This window comes from Leptonychotes weddellii, chromosome 14 (assembly GCF_054177405.1).
Source record: "Leptonychotes weddellii isolate Sample4059 chromosome 14, ASM5417740v2, whole genome shotgun sequence".
NCBI classification, from domain to species: Eukaryota; Metazoa; Chordata; class Mammalia; order Carnivora; family Phocidae; genus Leptonychotes; species Leptonychotes weddellii.
In genome coordinates this window covers 69,141,464-69,159,941 of record NC_138382.1, presented here as the reverse complement: position 1 = coordinate 69,159,941, position 18,478 = coordinate 69,141,464, and the positions used below count along the sequence as shown (strand labels likewise).

The 18,478-nt window shown below is 43.7% G+C and overlaps 2 protein-coding genes across 3 annotated transcripts in view; one reads left to right on the top strand and one right to left on the bottom strand.

The window, feature by feature from the left end:
* Nucleotides 1–3,113, bottom strand: part of MORN5 (MORN repeat containing 5) — a 28,302-nt gene extending 25,189 nt beyond the window's left edge. Inside the window, exon 1 of the mRNA XM_031017888.2 lies at nucleotides 3,012–3,113. Within this exon, the coding sequence (XP_030873748.2) occupies nucleotides 3,012–3,058 (47 nt within the window). The 5' untranslated portion in view covers nucleotides 3,059–3,113. The remainder of the gene's footprint in view (nucleotides 1–3,011) is intronic.
* A 116-nt stretch (nucleotides 3,114–3,229) lies between these two features.
* Nucleotides 3,230–17,180, top strand: NDUFA8 (NADH:ubiquinone oxidoreductase subunit A8). Of its 2 annotated transcripts, XM_081803530.1 has the most exons (5): nucleotides 3,230–3,398; nucleotides 6,213–6,386; nucleotides 9,526–9,689; nucleotides 12,805–12,970; nucleotides 16,862–17,180. In XM_081803530.1, the coding sequence occupies exons 2-5, from the start codon at nucleotides 6,336–6,338 to the stop codon at nucleotides 16,997–16,999; spliced, it is 519 nt and encodes a 172-aa protein (XP_081659656.1). In that variant the 5' UTR covers nucleotides 3,230–3,398; nucleotides 6,213–6,335; the 3' UTR covers nucleotides 17,000–17,180. The 2 variants fall into 2 exon arrangements, with proteins under 2 accessions (XP_081659656.1, XP_081659655.1); XM_081803529.1 differs by lacking the exon at nucleotides 6,213–6,386 and having other exon boundaries at nucleotides 3,231–3,398.
* The last annotated feature ends 1,298 nt before the right edge of the window (nucleotides 17,181–18,478 follow it).

Genomic DNA, 18,478 nt, shown 5'->3' with positions numbered 1-18,478 from the left:
AACATTTTGTTTTGTTTCCCTCAAAAACTCCAAAATGAGAGGGTCTGTGTTGGTGAAGGTGGGGGACGGTGCACAGAGTTTTGTTGGTTTGTTTTCCCCCTCACCTAGAGGCTGTCCTGGGGTTCACACATCCCATAACACAGCCCTTGGTAGGCCCAGAGTTGGGAGGGATGTGCCCAAAGCCACACAGTAAGCTCTGGGAAGCAGAGATCTGGGCCAGATTTCCTGGCAGCTGGTTCTGTGTCCTCCCTGTCCCCCATGACCAGCCCACCCCTGTCCTTTATACCACTTGTAGAGAATTGGGAAAAGGATGAGATTCAGACAGAGGACATAGGCCTGAATCTTTCTTCACCATTTCCTAGATGTATCGTCTTGGAGACCTTCCTAAACCTTTTTGTTTTCCTTCCTTCCTTCCTTTTTTCCCAACAAATATTTACAGAGCAGCTACTACATATCAACACCTACCGCACGTGCTGAGTTTTTGGTCTGCTGGGTACAACAAGGTCAAAGCAGTGATCAAGGCATATGCTGTCCCTGCCATCAAGGGGGCTCATGGTCTAGTGGGAGGCACAATTAAGCAATTGTAGAATATGTGGGAATTGTCATGTAGGGGGAGGCAGGCCGCTACAGGAGCCCAAGCCAAGGACAGCCAGCTTGACCAGTTGACCACTTACTTCATGTGTGAAATGGCTGAGATTAATGCCTAAGGTCAACCCAGATAATGTATAATGATTTTCCTAGTAAAGGGCCTGACATCCAGTGAGTGCTGAAGAATTATCCTTTCCTTCATTTCTTCATTCCTGTATTCCTTCTCTATCCTTCCCCCACTGGCTGGAAGTCAGCCTGAACTTCTGCAGGCTTTTGTTTGTACTTCTGTTGGATGCTCAGCAGTCTCTGCCTTGCATTGTAATTGTATTCCTCATATTCACTATTTAATCAAAGTTCTGGAGAGGAAGACCTTGGCATCCTCAGTTCTTAGAATCATGATTCTGTGCAAACAGGTGCCCTGTAAACAGCTATTATGTAAGGAATGAAGGGAACTGACCGAGGGGATGAAGGAAGATGCCACTGAGGCAAGGCCCCAAGCAGAAGAGCGCTGTCTGTGGTCAAGGCACAATTTCTGAGCCATGCAGACCTGGGGCCGCCAAACCTGAGCCAGGCCTGGCTCCACCTCTGTGTCTGTATGACCTTGGGCCAGCTCCTTCGCCTCTCTGAGCCTGAGTTTCTCATCCGTAAAATGGGGATAATGGCAACACTCCTCCCCAAAGTTGAGATAATTGGATGAAATAGTAGCTATGAAACAATAGCAGAATGCCCCAAATAGAGTAAGAGCTCAAACACGATGTTGTGTTTATTCTACTGCAAGACATGGGAGGTGACAGAATGCCTTTTCTCCTTTATGACTTTACTTGAAATCACAGATACCATTTCTGTCTCCATCAAAACCCTTCTCTGAGGTTAGACTCCGCTCCCTTTTTTTAAACTGCAAACTGGATGTCAGTGTTCAGACCTTCTACAGACATCTCCAGCTCACCCCAAATGAAATTCATCCTCTCTTCCTCCAAAGCAGCCCCTCCTCAGAGTTCTCAATTTCCACAAATGGTACAAAGCCTAGAGTTGGGCACTGTACTGGGACTGGAGGCAGTCTCTGAGTGGGACCGGGAGCCAATCAGTTGCCAAGTCCTGGCAATGAAAATTCCCAAACTTCCACATCTTTGTCTTTCCTGCAGCCCCCCTGCCTCTGCTTTGGTCCAGGGTCCTGCTGCCTTTTACTAAGACAACTATGGGCTCTGATTTGATCTCCCCATCTCTACTCTGCTTCCCTCCCTCCTTTTTCCCCTTCTCTTCCTCTCTCTTTCCTTCCCTCCCATTTTCCTTTTATTCACTCAAGGCAAAAAGCCTTCATTATAAATTAAAAGTAAGTTAAAAAGAACAAAGAGATAAAGACTCCAATCCATAGTGAGGATACAATTTCATTCATTCATTCATTCATTCATTCATTCAGCCAACATTTACTGAGTGACATACGTGCTATGAAGAGGGATACAGAAATGAAATAAATTAGATTTCCTAATGTCCAGCCCTACCAAGGAGCTATCTATCAGTGGCTCCCCCCATTCACAGAATTGTGCACAGTACTCAAATCTCTCTATGCCAGAACACAGAGCCACCCTAACAGCGCTGGCTCTTACTCTCCTCTAGACACATCCAACATTCCAGTCAAACTGAACAGCCTGCTCCTCCCCTTGTAAGTCCTCTGAACTATTGCTCATGCTGTTCCCTCTGCCTGGAAACATTTTTCACCTTGCATCTCTACCCACCTAAAACCCAACCTTCAGGGCCCATCTCAAATATTTTCTCCTCCAGAAAGCCTTCAAGGACTGCCCCAGCTGGATGTGTCCTCTGTAGGAGCTCAGCAGCAGGGTTCCATAGTAGAAAACACATGAGCTTTGGAGTCAGACCCGGGTTTTGATCCCTGATCTGCCCAATGCCAAGTAGGTGACTTTGAGCAAGTTATGCAGTTACTCTGAGCCTCACTTTTCCCATCTGCAAAATGAGGATGATATCTATCTCACAGGGTTGCTGTGAGAAGGGGAAGATTGAGGCAAAGCCACTATCTGAAATTATCTTCTCATTTCTTTGCTGATTGGCAGTACACCAGCTAGACTGTAAGCTCCATGACAGCAAGGATCTCGACATTTTTTATATTTTTATCCCCGTATCTAAAATTGGCAGATAGCAAACACAGACGTATATATGGAATGAATATATCTCAGCTCTGATGCTTATTAGATATGTGTCCTTGAGCAAGGCACTTTACTGCACTGGGTCTCCTTTTCCTGAACTGTAAAATGGGAATAAACAATCCTACATGAAGTGTTGTCCTTAAGGTTAGAAGGAATAAAGTTTGTCAAAGTGTCTGGTACAGAGTCCTTTGCAAAGGCAAAAAGTCAGCCGTCTTTTCCCAGTCACAGATATTCAAGACATAGTGAATCAGATGAGGCCCTTACCTCCCGTCTACATATTCCCCAATATATTGGCTCCCTGTGTACTCCATGGCGTCAGCCTCTAGCTTCCAGCCCTTGCGATCCTGGAGTCTCACTGCGTCCTGTCTCACTATGACAACCTAGATGGGCGGGGCCGACGCGAAGCCCCGCCCCCAGCGCCCGAGGACCTTCCAGGAACCGCGCACGCTCTGTGGCTCGCGGTTGGGCAGAGCAGTGCGCCTGCGTGGCCCGCTGCGCAGGCGCAGGCGCGAGGTGGCCCTTGGCGGTCGAAAGGGGAATTCAAGGAGACGGGGGCGACGCGTTTGCGGGAGCCTCCTCGGGTTTGGGGCTACCGCCATCATGCCGGGGATAGTGGAGCTGCCTACTCTGGAGGATCTGAAAGTGCAGGAGGTGAGGCTCGTTCGGAAGCCAGGCAAGCGGGGCATAGGGCTGCAGCTTTTCGGGCCTGGGCCCAGCCCTGCTGCGTCTCCCTGGACTGTGGGCCCCGGCTCCCCCCCACGCAGTGCCTCCCCCCACCCCCCAACACAGACACAGGTCGCTCCCGGACGCCTCCTCCTCACCTCCGGGAATCGCCTCACCTCCACCCCATCATGCAGTGGCTCTGTAGCATTGTCCTCTCCTCCCCCACTCTGACCCCCAGCGATCTGCTTGTCATTTACGTGAATAATAGTGGTACTTTTATTAAGCACCAGCCAGGGCCACTTTTTACTTTAATGTCCCTTAATATTCAGCCTTCCCCGCGAAGTGAATATACAACCCCGGGTTTTTACAGTCGAGCGAGAAAGACAGTCGCTTCCAGGTGGCCTCATCGGTGTGGTGTTGGAGTGGAGCTAGGAAGCGGAAGAAAAAGGAGATGATACTGGAGAGTGGAGTTGCTCACAGCTCTGGGAACGTGTTTGGTAATAGGACATTCATTTATTCAGGCGATATCATTGAATAATTGCCATATACACAAACACCAGAGAATAAGAGAGATGGTCCCTGCCCTCAGAGAGCTTATAATCTAATGGGGAGACAGACATAACGAGGCAGTTACAATATGGTGAAGTTTGTGCTATGAAGTGAAGACGAGACAGTATATACAAATTATAGCAAATATGACCAAGCCTTGTCTAGATGTCAGGCAGGATGCTAATTAATTACTTCACATCCATTAATTCATCAAATCCTGCCAGCAGCACCATGAAGTAGGATATTATTGGTCTCTTCATGTGAAAGGTGAGAAAACAGGCCTGGGGAGTAGAAGTCATTTGCCTAGGGTCATATAGCTAGTAAGTGGTGGAGCTGGACTGTGAATCCAGGTCTGAGTTTAAAACCCATGCTTTTAAACTCTTGTATTATGGTATGGGCAAAAGCTGAAAAGAGTGAGAAGGCTTAGCAGAACGTTTTGTGTCTGGGAGACAAGTAAGTGCTGTTTGATGTGACTCTAGGGTTGGTGGGAAGCTCAGCTGTTGCTGAGCCTGGAGAGATGGGTACCTCGGACTGGTAGGACTGGGAAGCAGCTTCTACAAGGCCAGACTTATTTTATAAGTGAGGTGATGGGGAGAGGTGGAAGGTTTTAAGGCACAAGAGTGTCATGGCAGGAGTGGGTAGTAGAAAGTCTAGGCTACATAAAAGGAGAAGGAGGGCAACACTAAAAATTATGTGCCAGAAGTTATATCCCAGAAGTTAGGAAGTTAAGTTACTTTCATGACTTCACTTACTCCTAGATGCCTGTGAGAATGGCAACTATTATTTTCCTCAGATGAAGAACTTTTTGCTATGTTCAGGGACTTTATAGTAAGTGACATTTATAAAGTGGGGGCCTCCAATATTCAGTCTTTGGTTTCTTGTCCCACAGTGAACCTGGGTTAGCCTGAGAGTGCTGTTTTTTTCATGGGAACTTTAATTTGGTTCAGCAAACATCTGAGGTTCAACTTCCTGCAAGTATTCTATATCTGGAATAAATTTGCCTTTAGCGTTCATACAGTTGAATTGAAATACAGATAATTACATAAGTAACTACAAGACAAAGTATGATTAAATGCTATGGAAGAGGGGCAGACATGGTTTAAGAGAAGAGAGCAGGATTTGAAGTTGGATCTAAATTCCAGGCCTAACTGCTCAGTTACCTTGATTAGTCACTTGTAGCATTTGCAGACATAGTTATTTTATTTGTAAGATGAAGTGATTCCAGCTGTATAATTCTCTGAGGCTATAAAGGGAACAGAGAAAGCATTTCTCGGGCATAATGTGAGACTTGGCTAAATAGCGTTTGAAGAATAGCATTTATAGGCCAAGACGGAGTAATGGGCTTTCTAAGCGAGGGTTAGATCTGAGCGAAGGTAAGGAGATGGGAAAATGCAGGCGTCCACAGATGGGTTCTGGGGACAGTGAGTTCAATGTTCTGAGACAGCAGCAAGTCCCTTTTTGGAAGTGCCTTGGGTGAGAAGGCTGGATCCAGAAGGCTTTGAATACCCCGTAAAAAGTTTAGGCTTTATTCTGCTGTTAAGCCTGAATCCTTCCAGGGCTTTGTTGCTAATTTGTTTAAATGGAGTACAGTAAGAATTGGCCTTTTAGGAAGATCACTCTGGCAGCTCTGTGAAGAAATGGATTGATGGGAGGAAAAGAAAAGCAGGGAGATTAGTCTTGGTGGCTGTTGAAATAATGAGGAGGATATTAATGACCCCAAATAATTGGTGACTGTGCTTACAGAGCAAAAGAACAGATTTATCTGGAAGTCAGACTTAGCAGTGACTTAGGTATCAGAGGCAGAGAGGGTTGAAGAGTCTGTCAGATTTGCAACCTGACAGTGGGGCTGGGGAAGCCAGAGGGAGCAGATTTGAGAGACAAACACGTTTTGGACCTCGTTGACTTTGGAGTTAAAACACATGCCTGTGGAAGAAGCAGTCAGAAGCTTAGGCTGGAAACTCCCTGTACACATTGACAATTTTGAGTAGAAATAATAGTTAATATTTATGATGTGCACTTATACAATTCAACTGTTCTTAATATTTTTATATGTGTTAGCTCATTTAAATTCTCAGTAGTCCTGTCAAATAAGTACGATTATTCCCCGTTTTCCATAAATTAAGTAAAATGGAAGGCACAGCATAAATTAAAGACTGTAGAAAGAGGTGCAGACATGGTTTAAGGAAGAGAGCAGGACTGGAGGATTGGTTGTAGACTGTAAGACTTTTTCTGCCTCCCTTTTCACACCCGCAGATTGTATAGACCGGTTGTGTGGGGAGGCTGTCATGAAGGTAAATGAGGAAGATGCTGGAACTTTGTGTTCTTTGAGGCAAAGGGAGGTGAATGAATTTGAGAGGATATTCACAGTAAGCAGCTATGAAAGGATGTTGTTTCTGTTGGAACTCATCAGTCTTCGTGAAGAAGCAGGTGAGGGGAGACTGTGACATCCAAAATCCTTTGCCACCTCAGTGAAGGTGATCTCATGCAAAAAGGCCTGATTGAAGGTCAGAGTCTGTGAATTCCAGTTCTACAGTTGCCACTGACCTGCTGTGTCATCTTGAGCACATCTCTTTCCCCAGGAAAGAGATTCGGTGAGTGGTTATTGTCTTTTATTTTCCTGTGGCAGAGCATATTTTATATGCTCAACAACATGGGTGTGCCTAGATTTTGATAAGACCTCTACATTGGAAGGAAAGTCAGGCAAAGAATGCCATAACTTTTTTGGACGCGATAGCTGTGAAGGCATTTGAGTAATTAAATCAGCCATTTAAAGGTCTTTAAGGCATTTGTCAAGGAAGTAAATATAGCTAACTTAGTTTTTAAAATATATTAAGCTTTAAAAGTTTGAATCTTGATTTTTTTTTTTTTAAAGAGGGAGCACGAGTGCATGTGTGCAGGGGGGAGGGGCAGAAGGAGAGGGAAAGAGAATGCCAAGCAGGCTCCACGTCCAGTGCAGAGCCTGACACGGGGCTCGATCGCACAACCCTGAGATCATGACCTGAGCCAAAATCAAGAGTCAGACGCCTAACCGACTGAGCCACCCAGACACCCCTGAGTCTTGATTTTTATTCTCTCAGCTCTTTACAGGTAATATAGCAAGCAAGAGTATACCCCTCAATTAACCTAAATAAACTCTTACTATAAAAAACTGTAATACAAAATCTTACAGAGTTTTAAACAAATTTATTAGACTTGTCATGGCAGATTTCACTTGTATCATAAGTTTGTCTTTGCTTTGATAATTATAGCAGTTGTAATGTTAGTAGACATCATCCTAACTTTATTCTCCTCTTCCGGTAGTGTGTAGATGAATTACTCTCTTCATCTTTCCTTGCGCCATTTATTTTATTAATAATTTAACCTAAGCTGTGTGAAATTCATAAAAAATAAAATTATAGGGGCACCTGGGTGTCACATTTGGTTAAGTGTCCGACTCTTAGTTTCAGCTCAGGTCGTGATCTCAGGGTTATGAGATCGAGCCCTGTGTCGGGCTCCGCACTCGGTGGGGAGTTTGCTTGAGACTCTGTCTGCCCCTCCCCTCCATGCACACTCTCTCTCTCTAAAATAAACAAATCTTTAAAACATAAATAAAATTATAAAATTTTTAGCACTATAAAAATAATAATTACATTATTCTTACATGAAAATCCTTAGTAAAATATTTATGAATCAAATCCAATAATATCTTAAAGCATAATACACTGTGGCAGACTAGATTTTATTCTATCTATAATGGGAGAGTTTTGGAAAATCTGTTAGTGCTCTACAGTTACAGATTAATGAAAAAGAAACTCGAAATTTCAGTCTTTCCAGAAAGAACAGTAAAGCAAAGCCAATTCAGAGTAGAAGGAGACTTCCTCACTGAGGAATATCCTAAGAACTATATCCCAGATAACAACAGCAAATGTTGTACCAAACTGTGCTTTAAAGTCTAGAAAAAGGCAAGGATGCCTACTGCCATTGCTGTTCATCTGTATTATCCTAGAGTTCAGTCAAAGCAATAAGAGAGGAAAAAAAGAGGAAAAAAAGATACAAATATCATAGAGGAAGGGAGGTAGTTTTTACTTGTAAATGGAGGTTTTTTTCTGTTAACCCTCATTAGTTTTGTATCAGAGCTGACAGGAGTTCAGTAAGATCTGGCTAGAGAGGAGATAGAGTGTACAAACAAGCAGTAACCAATTTGAAAATCTAATAGAAAAAAAAATCCTATTAAGCTAGTATCAAAAATGTTAAAATACTGCGGAATTAAACAGAAACGCGCAAGGTTCCTATATGATAGAAACTGTAATTTTAACCAAAGAACATAAGAATGACTTGAATAAGAGGAGGGACATACTTTATTTTGGTGAGAAGGCATAAGTCATGTAGTCTTGTCTCTTCTGTGAGTGTTGGATCCCCGGTGCCTGGCACATGATGAGCACTCACTAGCTGCTTGTGCGAGACACTATTTTGGGTGCTTGGCGAGCCACAGTAAACATGACATTTAATTATAGTTTCATTTAGGGAGAATTGATATCTTTAGTCTCGGATCTCTGTTGAAAAAAATCCCTACCCTCTTGGAGCTTATATTCTAGTGGTCACACACACAGTGACCATTGATGATAGCTTTTATAAGGTCAGTAGAAAAAGATCCTCTGAGGAGATAAAATTTGAGCAGAGACCCAATATTGTAAACATGCTCGTTGCCTTCTAATTTAATACATGACTAAGCTTTGTGTAGTTCCAATGCAAATTATTGGATGAGGGGGTTCATCTGAAAGAACAGCCAAAGTGATTTTGAAAGGGAAGAATGATGAGGAGGGTCATCCTCCCAGCCAGCCAACGTTCTGACTTATAGTAATGAAGATGTTGTGGTATGGGCCCAGGAAAAGGTAGTACACAAAGGAGGCCGGCAGGACCCTTGCTGCAGCAGCAGTTAGAGGGGCCCTGGTCTATGTGCAGTCCCCTGTGAGCGAGCTGTAACTACACTGTTTCTCAAGAAAATGTCCAGGGAGGTAAGTGAGAGACTGACATAGTTATGGGGTGGCTACCTTGGATATAGTCCGTAATTGTAAAAAATTCAAAAATTCTAGTACTTTCTTATTAGTAATAACTTTCTGGACTGGATGCTGTCGTACTGATCCTTTCCAGTCTCATCTTCTGTGATTCTGTAGTCTTCTGGGAAATTTATCTATTCTATCACTTTTATTCCTGGAAAGGAGACTCATCAGAGCTCCACAGAGTTGGGCCCTCCATCATCCTTCAGAGCTCCACTTTTCTCTGTCAGAGAGCTAAGGGTTCTGTTAGGGCTGCCGTTTCCTTATGTCTAAAATGGGGAGTTTAATGTCAACCTAATGAGATTATTGTGAAGGCGTAGAAAATCACACATGTGAAAGAGCCTTTTGATCTCTAAAGCAGCGGAGATCACAAAGGATTATTATGACAGCCCCCTGTCTTTAATTTTCGTGGTGGAGGCAGACCAGTGCTACCTTTGTGTTCGCTCTGTTTTGAGCAGCAGGAGGTGAAGATGAGGAAGTGATATCCTGGTCACAAATCTGTGGTCTGTCGCCCGTTGTTCTTTCCCCAGGTGAAAGTCAGTTCTTCGGTGCTCAAAGCTGCCGCCCATCACTATGGAGTTCAGTGTGATAAGCCCAACAAGGAGTTCATGCTCTGCCGCTGGGAAGAGAAAGACCCCAGGCGGTGTTTAGAGGAAGGCAAGCTCGTCAACAAGTGTGCTCTGGACTTCTTCAGGTAACGATTCTTTCACATCAGTGCTGAGGGGCTGAAACATCTAGGTATATGTATCCCAGTGAACGTCCAGCTATTTAAGTTTTAGTAGGAAATGCAAGACCTTGAAATCAGATAGACCAGAATAAGCCCACAGTAAATGATGCAGTTATTTGTGTTATTTGTTTTTATTATTTGGTGTGTTCTTTAATATCCATGAACCTTAATTTCCAAATTATAGAATAATACCTATCTTATTCAGGATTGTTATGAAAAATCTGTGAAAGTACATAAAACAACTCAGCACAGTGCTTGCTAACAGGTATTCACTAGATTGCGGTTACTACTCACTCAGTTACTAGCTCACTCAGTTATTATGGAGAGAAAAGTGTGTACAGAGTCAAGGTATTAAGTAGGCCATTATGCCTGATACTACAAGTAAAAAAAAAAAAAAAATCCAGATTGTAGTTGTAGAGAAATGTTTTGACAGACTCTATTAAAAGGGACAGAAGCTCCACTTGAAGGGAATTGGCTCGTGTAACAGTAAAGTCCAGAAATAGGACTGGGATTGGGCAGGACTGGAATCAAAGGGCTTACATAATTTCTTAACTACCTGGTATCTTTTTGCCTCTCTTCTCCTCCCCCGATCTCTGGGTTCTGTTTTTCTCTGTCAGGTTCATTTTCAGAGACTCTTTCCTTGCTGTGGCAGAAGTGGCCACGAGCCACTCCACGCTGCTGTGCTGCTTGCCTAGTAGACGTAGACCAGCCGTGCCAGTTGTCCAGTGGTATGAGCAGGGCTCCCTGGACTGAGTCTCGTTGGCCTGGCTGCTTGATTTCATATGTATATCTTTGAATCAGGTGTGTTTCAGGAGACAAAATGCTGTGCCTGTTCAGGACTAAAGTGGGGAGTAGACTTAGATTCATCTAAACCACTTTGCTGAGAGATAGGGAGGGATTGTTCCCCAAAGGGAAATTGGAAGGGCATTGCAGAAGAATGAGGACTGACTGCTGGCTAGGCAAAACCCACAGATGTCCACTACAGTGACGGGAGAGGGAAAAGTAAAATTTCCTTCGCATAATAACTGCTTTCCTTCTTTCTTGCTTCTGCTGTCTTTGTCCATATGCAAAGACATTTTTGTGTTTAAAGTCATAGTGTGTGGTTTAAAATTCATTTTTCACTGAAACTATTGGGAACGTTCTTTTGCATTGCTAGATTGTCTTTGTGATCGTCATTTTTAATGGCTGTATAATATCCCACTGGTAGGTAAACCAACCCTAATTTACCTGACCAATTCCTGTTATTAAACATCATTTTGGAGCGCCTGGGTGGCTCAGTCGTTAAGCGTCTGCCTTCAGCTCAGGTCATGACCCCAGGGTCCTGGGATTGAGCCCGCAGGAAGCCTACTTCTCCCTCTTCCTCTGCCCCTGCTTGTGTTCCCTCTCTCACTGTGTCACTCTCTCTCTTTCTGTCAAATAAATAAATAAAATCTTTAAAAAAAACCAAAACATCATTTTTTATTCCGGTTTTTGATTGTTTTATTTATTTTATTTTATTTTTTTATTTTTATTTTTTTTTAAAGATTTTATTTATTTATTTGAGAGAGAGAGAATGAGAGAGAGCACATGAGAGGGGGGAGGGTCAGAGGGAGAAGCAGACTCCCTGCCGAGCAGGGAGCCCGATGCGGGACTCGATCCAGGGACTCCAGGATCGTGACCGGAGCCGAAGGCAGTCGCTTAACCAACTGAGCCACCCAGGCGCCCTGATTGTTTTAGATAAATCTTCAGTGATTACCTTTGTGTGTAGATCTTTTTCTCTTTTTAATTAATTCCGTGGCATAAATTTCTCAGCAGTGAGATTATTCTATAAAAAGGCTTTGAACATTGTTTATGGACCTTGGACTGTAGTTGCCCTTTTTTAAAAAGTTGGGTCAGTTTATGCTGCCCTCAGCACGATATCTTTTTATACCTTGCCAGCATTGCTTATTATTTAAGTATTTGATAGGTACAAAATGATATTTTATTCTTGCTTGAATTTGCATTGGTTTGATTGCTAACAAGTTTGTGTTTACTTTTTAAACTTTTCTAAGAGAACTTTGGAAAAGCATTGCTGCTTTGGCCCAGAGGTAGTACATTTATGTGGGCAATATTTGGATTTCACAAGCTCCTGAGGTTCCCAGCTGCCTCCATGAGAGGAATTTCTCACTGCCAAAGTTGCTCTTTATAGGGGTTAGTAGGTAATAGTTGGGTGTGGGTAACAGGGTCCAGAACGGAGACTGAGTACTCCAGCAGTGCTGGCCGGAGGAATAAAAAACTGGCGTTGGAAACAGTAGCCCACTACCAGAGTGCTTCTCAAGGGAGGTGGGTGCAATTTTGTGTACCGTGGACATCCTGGTCAGTGAGGCTGGAGGCAATTCTGAAAAGCTCCGTAGGGCTTTGCTAGTCCTCCTTCCTTCCTGTGCACACCCTGATCTCTTATACACAAAAATTACTTTTTCTTCAACCATTTTTGGTGGTCACAAAATGAATTACATGCTACCTTGCTTCTTAACAGAGAATACCAAATATAATTTAACTTTGTTAATGACAGATTAATCTGTTTTTGTTCAGTGCATTAGTAGAGTGAGGACTTTGAACTCTGAGGAGCATAGGGTAAGTTTGTCTCTGCACTGAATGACCCCAGGATCTTCCATGTGTTAGTTTGTGTATTTGCCTTTTATAATTCTCTCTCTTTCTTTGCCATTGTCTGTCACCTCTGACTTTTGTCAACGTGCCCATCTCAGATTATGCTGCCTCTTCCAGGTTGGCTAAACTGACAATCTTTAGAATTAGATCTAAAGGAAAAAAAGGTTAGGCCCTAAGTGAGGAGTGTTCTGTGTAAAATATATGTGCCTTAGACCATGATCTTTTTGCATTTCAACCCATTTAGTTTTGCTGCATAAAGAAATTAGGTTTTCTTCGTCAGAAATCTTTTGCTACTTATTGAGGATCGCCAAATTGTTTTGTAAGTGAGGTCAGAGCATCTACGCTCCTACCTTCCAGAAAGCAAGGCTACGTATTTGTGGTCTATACTTACTTTTCCGCACTTGTCTGTTTTTCATTATTTTGCAAGGAGCTTCCCTAACACTGCCTTCTCTTGCAGGCAGATAAAGCTTCACTGTGCGGAGCCTTTTACAGACTATTGGACCTGCATTGATTATTCCAGCCTGCAGCTATTTCGTCGCTGTCGTAAACAGCAGGCTAAGTTTGACGAGTGTGTGCTGGACAAACTGGGCTGGGTGCGACCTGACCTGGGGGAGCTGTCCAAGGTAAAAAGTCTCCTGCTGGGGGTCTCGCCTTCTCACTAAGGGGTGGGTAAGGGCAAGAGGCGGTCAGAAAAGGGTCTTCTGTGAGTACAGTTATGATGGGAGAAATCTGTTATTTACCAAACAGGTTAATGAGGGAGTGATTATACACAATCCAGAAGGGAGTTTATTTAATAGAAATACTCCTTTAAATAGATCTTCCAGCATGTGCAAATTTGTTTTTGTTTAATTAGCTAATTGGGGAACAGAAGGGAGTAGATGAGGATAAACACAATGTTAGGGGGGCACTGGCAGTTGAAAGCATTGAACTTACCGTGGAATTCAGAGAGGAAATAGGATCGAGGGTATGCCAGATTCTTCGGGCCAGATTTATCAGTACCTAAGATTTTTAAAAGTATATCCCTATAGTTTATTTATTTATTTATTTTTTTAAGATTTATTTATTTATTTGAGAGAGCGAGAATGAGAGAGAGTACATGAGAGGGGGGAGGGTCAGAGGGAGAAGCAGACTCCCCGCCGAGCAGGGAGCCCGATGCGGGACTCGATCCCGGGACTCCAGGACCATGACCTGAGCCGAAGGCAGTCGCTTAACCAACTGAGCCACCCAGGCGCCCTCCCTATAGTTTAAAAAGCATGTTTTCCTACTCTTTGTTCTATATTTCCTGTCTCAGTCATGACACCACCATCTCTTGAAACATCAGAAACCTGAATGTCTTTTTTCCTTCATGTCCCCATCTTTCTCCCTTTATACAATCATCAATTCCTGTAGGTAAGCATTTCCTGGATTAGTTTTTGAATCCTCTCACTGTCTCCACATCTTGAACAGGAGTTCTTAACTTAGGCTATGTGAATGTCTGGGAGGGGTGGGTGGTTCAGTTCAGATTTTAGAAGACCTTGTATCACCTGAAATTGAAGAATTTAGGATTATAATTATATCTTCACTGTAGGCATGATCTGTGTGGAAAATAAATATCACTTTCTTTTTGAAACTTTTCAGGGGCTTGCTCTTGCTTGCAGTATTCTGGCTTACAAGGTCCTTTGTGCGCTGATCTACCCTGCTGCTGCCTTTTTTTTTTTTTTTTTCTTTTAGAGAGGTGGCAGGGTGTGGAGCAGAGGGAGAAGAGAATCTCACGATTCTCACTCAGGGTTCAGTCTCACGACTCTGAGATCATGACCTGAGCCAAAATCAAGAGTCAGACACTTAACTGACTGTGCCACCCAGGCACCCCTGACCTACCCCTGCTTCTTGAGCCTCATTGTCATCCATTCCCTCTGGGACAGATAGGTGTCAAGGTGTGGAGGGAAAACTCAGGTTTGAATGGAGGGAGATAGTATTACTGAATCACTATGGGATCCTGAGCAAATTGCTATTTCCTGTCCTACCACATCTACAAAATAGGACCAGAATTCATTCCTAGTTTTCTGTGAGGATTAAGCTAGAGAGCCTCTGTGAACCTGCAGCCTAATGCCTAGTGCATAGGTCCACAGTTAACCTTTGTTCCCTTCTCTTTATGTATAGTATCTATGGATAGTTGGATCTTAAGCTGGGTGTCATTAGTAGATGAATGGCTTAGCAATTTTGTTTTGTTTGGTTTTGTCCAGCTTGATTATCTTCAGATGTCTTCTTTTGCTGCCCTGAACAAATAAATCACTTTAAATTGTTGATAACTCTGTGTTGGAAAGTGGTGGGACCTACACATTCACTAATGAAAACAACCTTTTCTCATTTCTGTCTCTGATCAAAGGAGAATTAACAAATCATGCTGTTAAGAAAGTATATAGATTCCTGAATCTTTGTGTTTACATTTTTAAAAAACCTATAAAATACTGTCCTAACTCTTTTCACAAGTTTATTTCTTTAAGAGGATTATCAGTTTTAGTCATACTTAGAATCCAGTCTCGTTTTAGAAAGGTGATGACTAGCTGGATAAAGCCTACATTTTAGCTGCATTCTGCTTCCACCAGGTTTCCCTTCTCCCCTCTGTGCCCCTGACCAGTTTCTACTCACTCTTCTGCCCTCAGCTTCAGTGTCAGTGTCCTTTGCCGTTTCCAACCTTCCTGGGCTGTTGCTCTCTCTCACCCGTAATTCCACCATCCTGGCAAGGTTAACATTGGAGCACCTGCTGTATATCAGGCACCTGACTGTGTAGTATCCTAACTGCACTGTGGGCTAATAGTCCATTGGAGAGATGGGAAATTGAGGGTTGAGTAGGTTGCCCAAGGTTGTGTACTAGCAATTAGTTTGACCACATGCTTCTCCTCCTTTTCTCTTTTGATACGGTACAGAAGAGGAAGTTGTTTTCTTGTTCTTTCCACAGTAATTCGTCCTTTTAAGGGGTCTGTTCATTACTTTAAGTTTGAGAAACATTTTTCTAGATTTATTTCATACATACCTTGAATTCCTGAAAGGAGCCACACATGCCAGCTGGAGGCATTTGGAGTAACTCTATTAAGCAATAAGGAACCATTAATGATCTGTTTGGCGGAGGGATGAGAATACTATTCTAAAAACAAACAACGACTCTGGACCTTTAGACAGAAGACTTGGGTCCCAGCTCCAGCTCTGACATGTAGTGTGTATCTTTATCATGGACAGGTTAGCCTCCCTGGTCCTCACCTGTGAACTACAGATAATAGTGCCTCATGGCGTGGTTATAGTAATAATTGTGCTATTGTGTTCCTGAAAGCTCCATTCACAGTAAATCGTTTTTGGATTTGTGCATACGGGAAGACTAATCAGTCATATCACATGGAGTGGCTTGAAGATCAGACCACTACATAACAGCACAGTTATTAACTGTGGCCTTGTCTTTCCATTTCTCTGCGTGTTTCCTCATCTTTAAAGTGAGAACAATTTCTGCTGGGTTTCTGGCGGAGATTTTGTGACCATCAGAGCTGATGTGGATGTGACCACCTTCCATCTGTCTCCCTGTTACCATCGTGTAGTGCTGTACCATCTTGTCAGGCCTCTTGGCTTGGCTCTCCCAGTTCTGGTCCTGCCCTTCTCTAATCTAGCTTCTGTACCTTCCACGCTGCAGACATGCTTGAATTGCTTCCTTGCTTCGGTGGCACCTGTTACCATTGGATAAAATTCAAACACTTGACACGTCACTCAGTACCCTTCGTCATCTGGCCCTGACTACCAGTGTAGTACGTTATTTAAAAGCACAGGCTTTGGAGTAGTAGGCAGATCCAGCTTCGAGTATGAGTTTTCCCACTATTAGGCAGGTGGCCACAGGGAACCTCTGCAAAATGATCTCATGGGAGTGTGAAAATGAAATGGAATAAGGTGCTCAGTATCGTTTCTAACAAGTGCTTGCTCAGTGCTTCATTTCCCGCCACGATTCAAGCAACCTTTGCTTTGGCCATCCTAAAGATACGCCTCTCTGTGTTCACATGTACTGTTTACTTGGAATGTCTTCTCCTGCTAATCTTTCTGCCTGGCTCATGGGCATCCTTTAAGATGAAGCTAAAGGTTACCCCCTCTGAAATCATCCAGCCCCTAGCCTTCAGGATGGGTTACATGTGCAGAGTCCTTGCTCTAAATCCTAAGTCCCAGCACTTAGTTCATGCCTCAGTTGTGATAATTTGGTTGGGAAGTCTTGGTTGATTTTCTTGTCTGGCTCCGTCGGTAGACTGTGAACCCCTTGAGGACAGTGTATATCTTGTTCCCTACTGTATCCCTAACTTCTACCACATGGAAACCCCCAAAGAAAGCTTTCTTGAATATTTGTTCAAAGGTCAAATGAGTCTAAATGTGGTTTGCTGAGGCTTGAAAAAAGAGGGGTAGTTGGGGCAGCAGGAGCAGAGAGGAAACGCTGGGAGGTGCGTTCTTGGTCTCAGACTGTTCCACCTGACCTCAGCCTTGCTTCTGTCCTCTTCGCCCCCCCACAGGTCACCAAAGTGAAAACAGATCGACCTTTACCGGAGAATCCCTATCACTCACGAGCAAGACCAGAGCCCAACCCTGAGATAGAAGGAGAGCTGAAGCCTGCCAAACATGGCAGTCGCCTTTTTTTCTGGACCATGTAAAGATGGGTCCATGGCCCACCCTCAGTCACACGCCCAGACAACCACTGATGAAATTCCCATGCAGTTTGCATCGACTGATAGATTGTTCTTTCCGGGATCACAAACTTAACAAAAAAGTTAATTTATGTGACTTGGCAGTTATTCTATACCATTTCCTGGCCATTAAAAATTTTAAAGGAAACAGTTGTATTTTATTATGTTTTATATAACCTTTTGGCCTTTAAAGATGACTTCCCTTTGCTTGTTCTTCTTGTGGTCCTGCCTGTTCCTCTCTCTTCGCTTTAAGTAGGCGTTCACCTACTAACAGGGAACCACATTCGATCAGGCAGAAATGACTATGTAAAGGGAAGGCCCTCTTACCTGTCTGTGTTCACGCATTTTGAAGTCTTACCTCTCTCCCCATCCAATATCTCAGACAAATAGCTTTCCCTAAAGGTCATACAAGGGAAGCGTCCAAGATAGGAGAAGGGAAGAAATGTTTGAGCCTTGTGACTCAGGCCATGGGAGGGGCCTCCTGGCTGGGTGTTCGGCAGTCTTGCTCAAAGTTTCTTAAAGAACCAAACTTCCACCACTTCCCCTTGATATCCCATCCTCAAGCATTATAACCCAGATGTTTTTCCTGATAGACAAGGGAGGTGGAGGCTGAGCTCCCAGCTCCAAAGCCAGGAAGTCGGGAGGTCTGAGTGTCAATTCCAACCTTGGGTGTGTTCCTTAACCTCTTGTGAGAGGTTGAATTTGAGGACAAACTAAAGGCAACATGCTTATCTACCTCCTGGGCAGGTTAAAGCCACAAGTATTTATAAAGCTCTGGTTCAAAGCACTATTATGTCGTTATTTTCCCTTTCATTCAATTCCTTTTTCACTACCAGGCTATTTCCTCTACATCTGACTGGGTCGCTCTACACCCTTCTGCTGGTGGCCTTCAATTGCACATGGCCCTGCATAAGTCCTTAGCAGCTCCCTGGGCCTTGGTTTCCCTTTGTGGTGCTCTAAAAAGCAGTTGTCCTGTAAGCCTTTCCAGAGGCCTTTCTAACTCCCACTCTAGAGATGTCCAGGCAGGGAGAGTGCTGGGAGGCATTAGAGGAGGTAGAGGGCCTGTCGCCCAAAGTGTCAGCACAGTTCCAAGACGAAGCTCTATGTGATCGGCGTGGCCCCTTCCCCACCCTCGTCCTACCCCACAGTTGGGAACACTTGGGGTGGACCTCACACTCACCTGTTCTGCAAAAGTTCCGGCTGCCTTTGCCTCATTCTTGAATTTAATGTAGAAAAAGAATAGAATCTTGAAATTTAAAAACAGCTAAGGCAACATCTATTAGCCTCTTGGTGGCCAGGTAGTTGGAAGTCACCCCTGGTGGGGAAAGTATGAGCATGTTCACAGATTGGCATCTTTGTGACACCTCAAGCTTATGTGTTGCTTCTTAGATTCTTTCTGCAAAAGAAGCTGGGACCTGCATGAGTAATAAATACTCACTGAGCATG

Coding starts and splice junctions, on each gene's coding strand:
- NDUFA8 (XM_081803530.1), top strand. CDS start 6,336: ATGAAAGGATGTTGTTTCTGTTGGAACTCATCAGTCTTCGTGAAGAAG. Junction 9,690..12,804: donor TGTGCTCTGGACTTCTTCAG/GTAACGATTCTT, acceptor CTTCTCTTGCAG/GCAGATAAAGCTTCACTGTG. Junction 12,971..16,861: donor ACCTGGGGGAGCTGTCCAAG/GTAAAAAGTCTC, acceptor GCCCCCCCACAG/GTCACCAAAGTGAAAACAGA.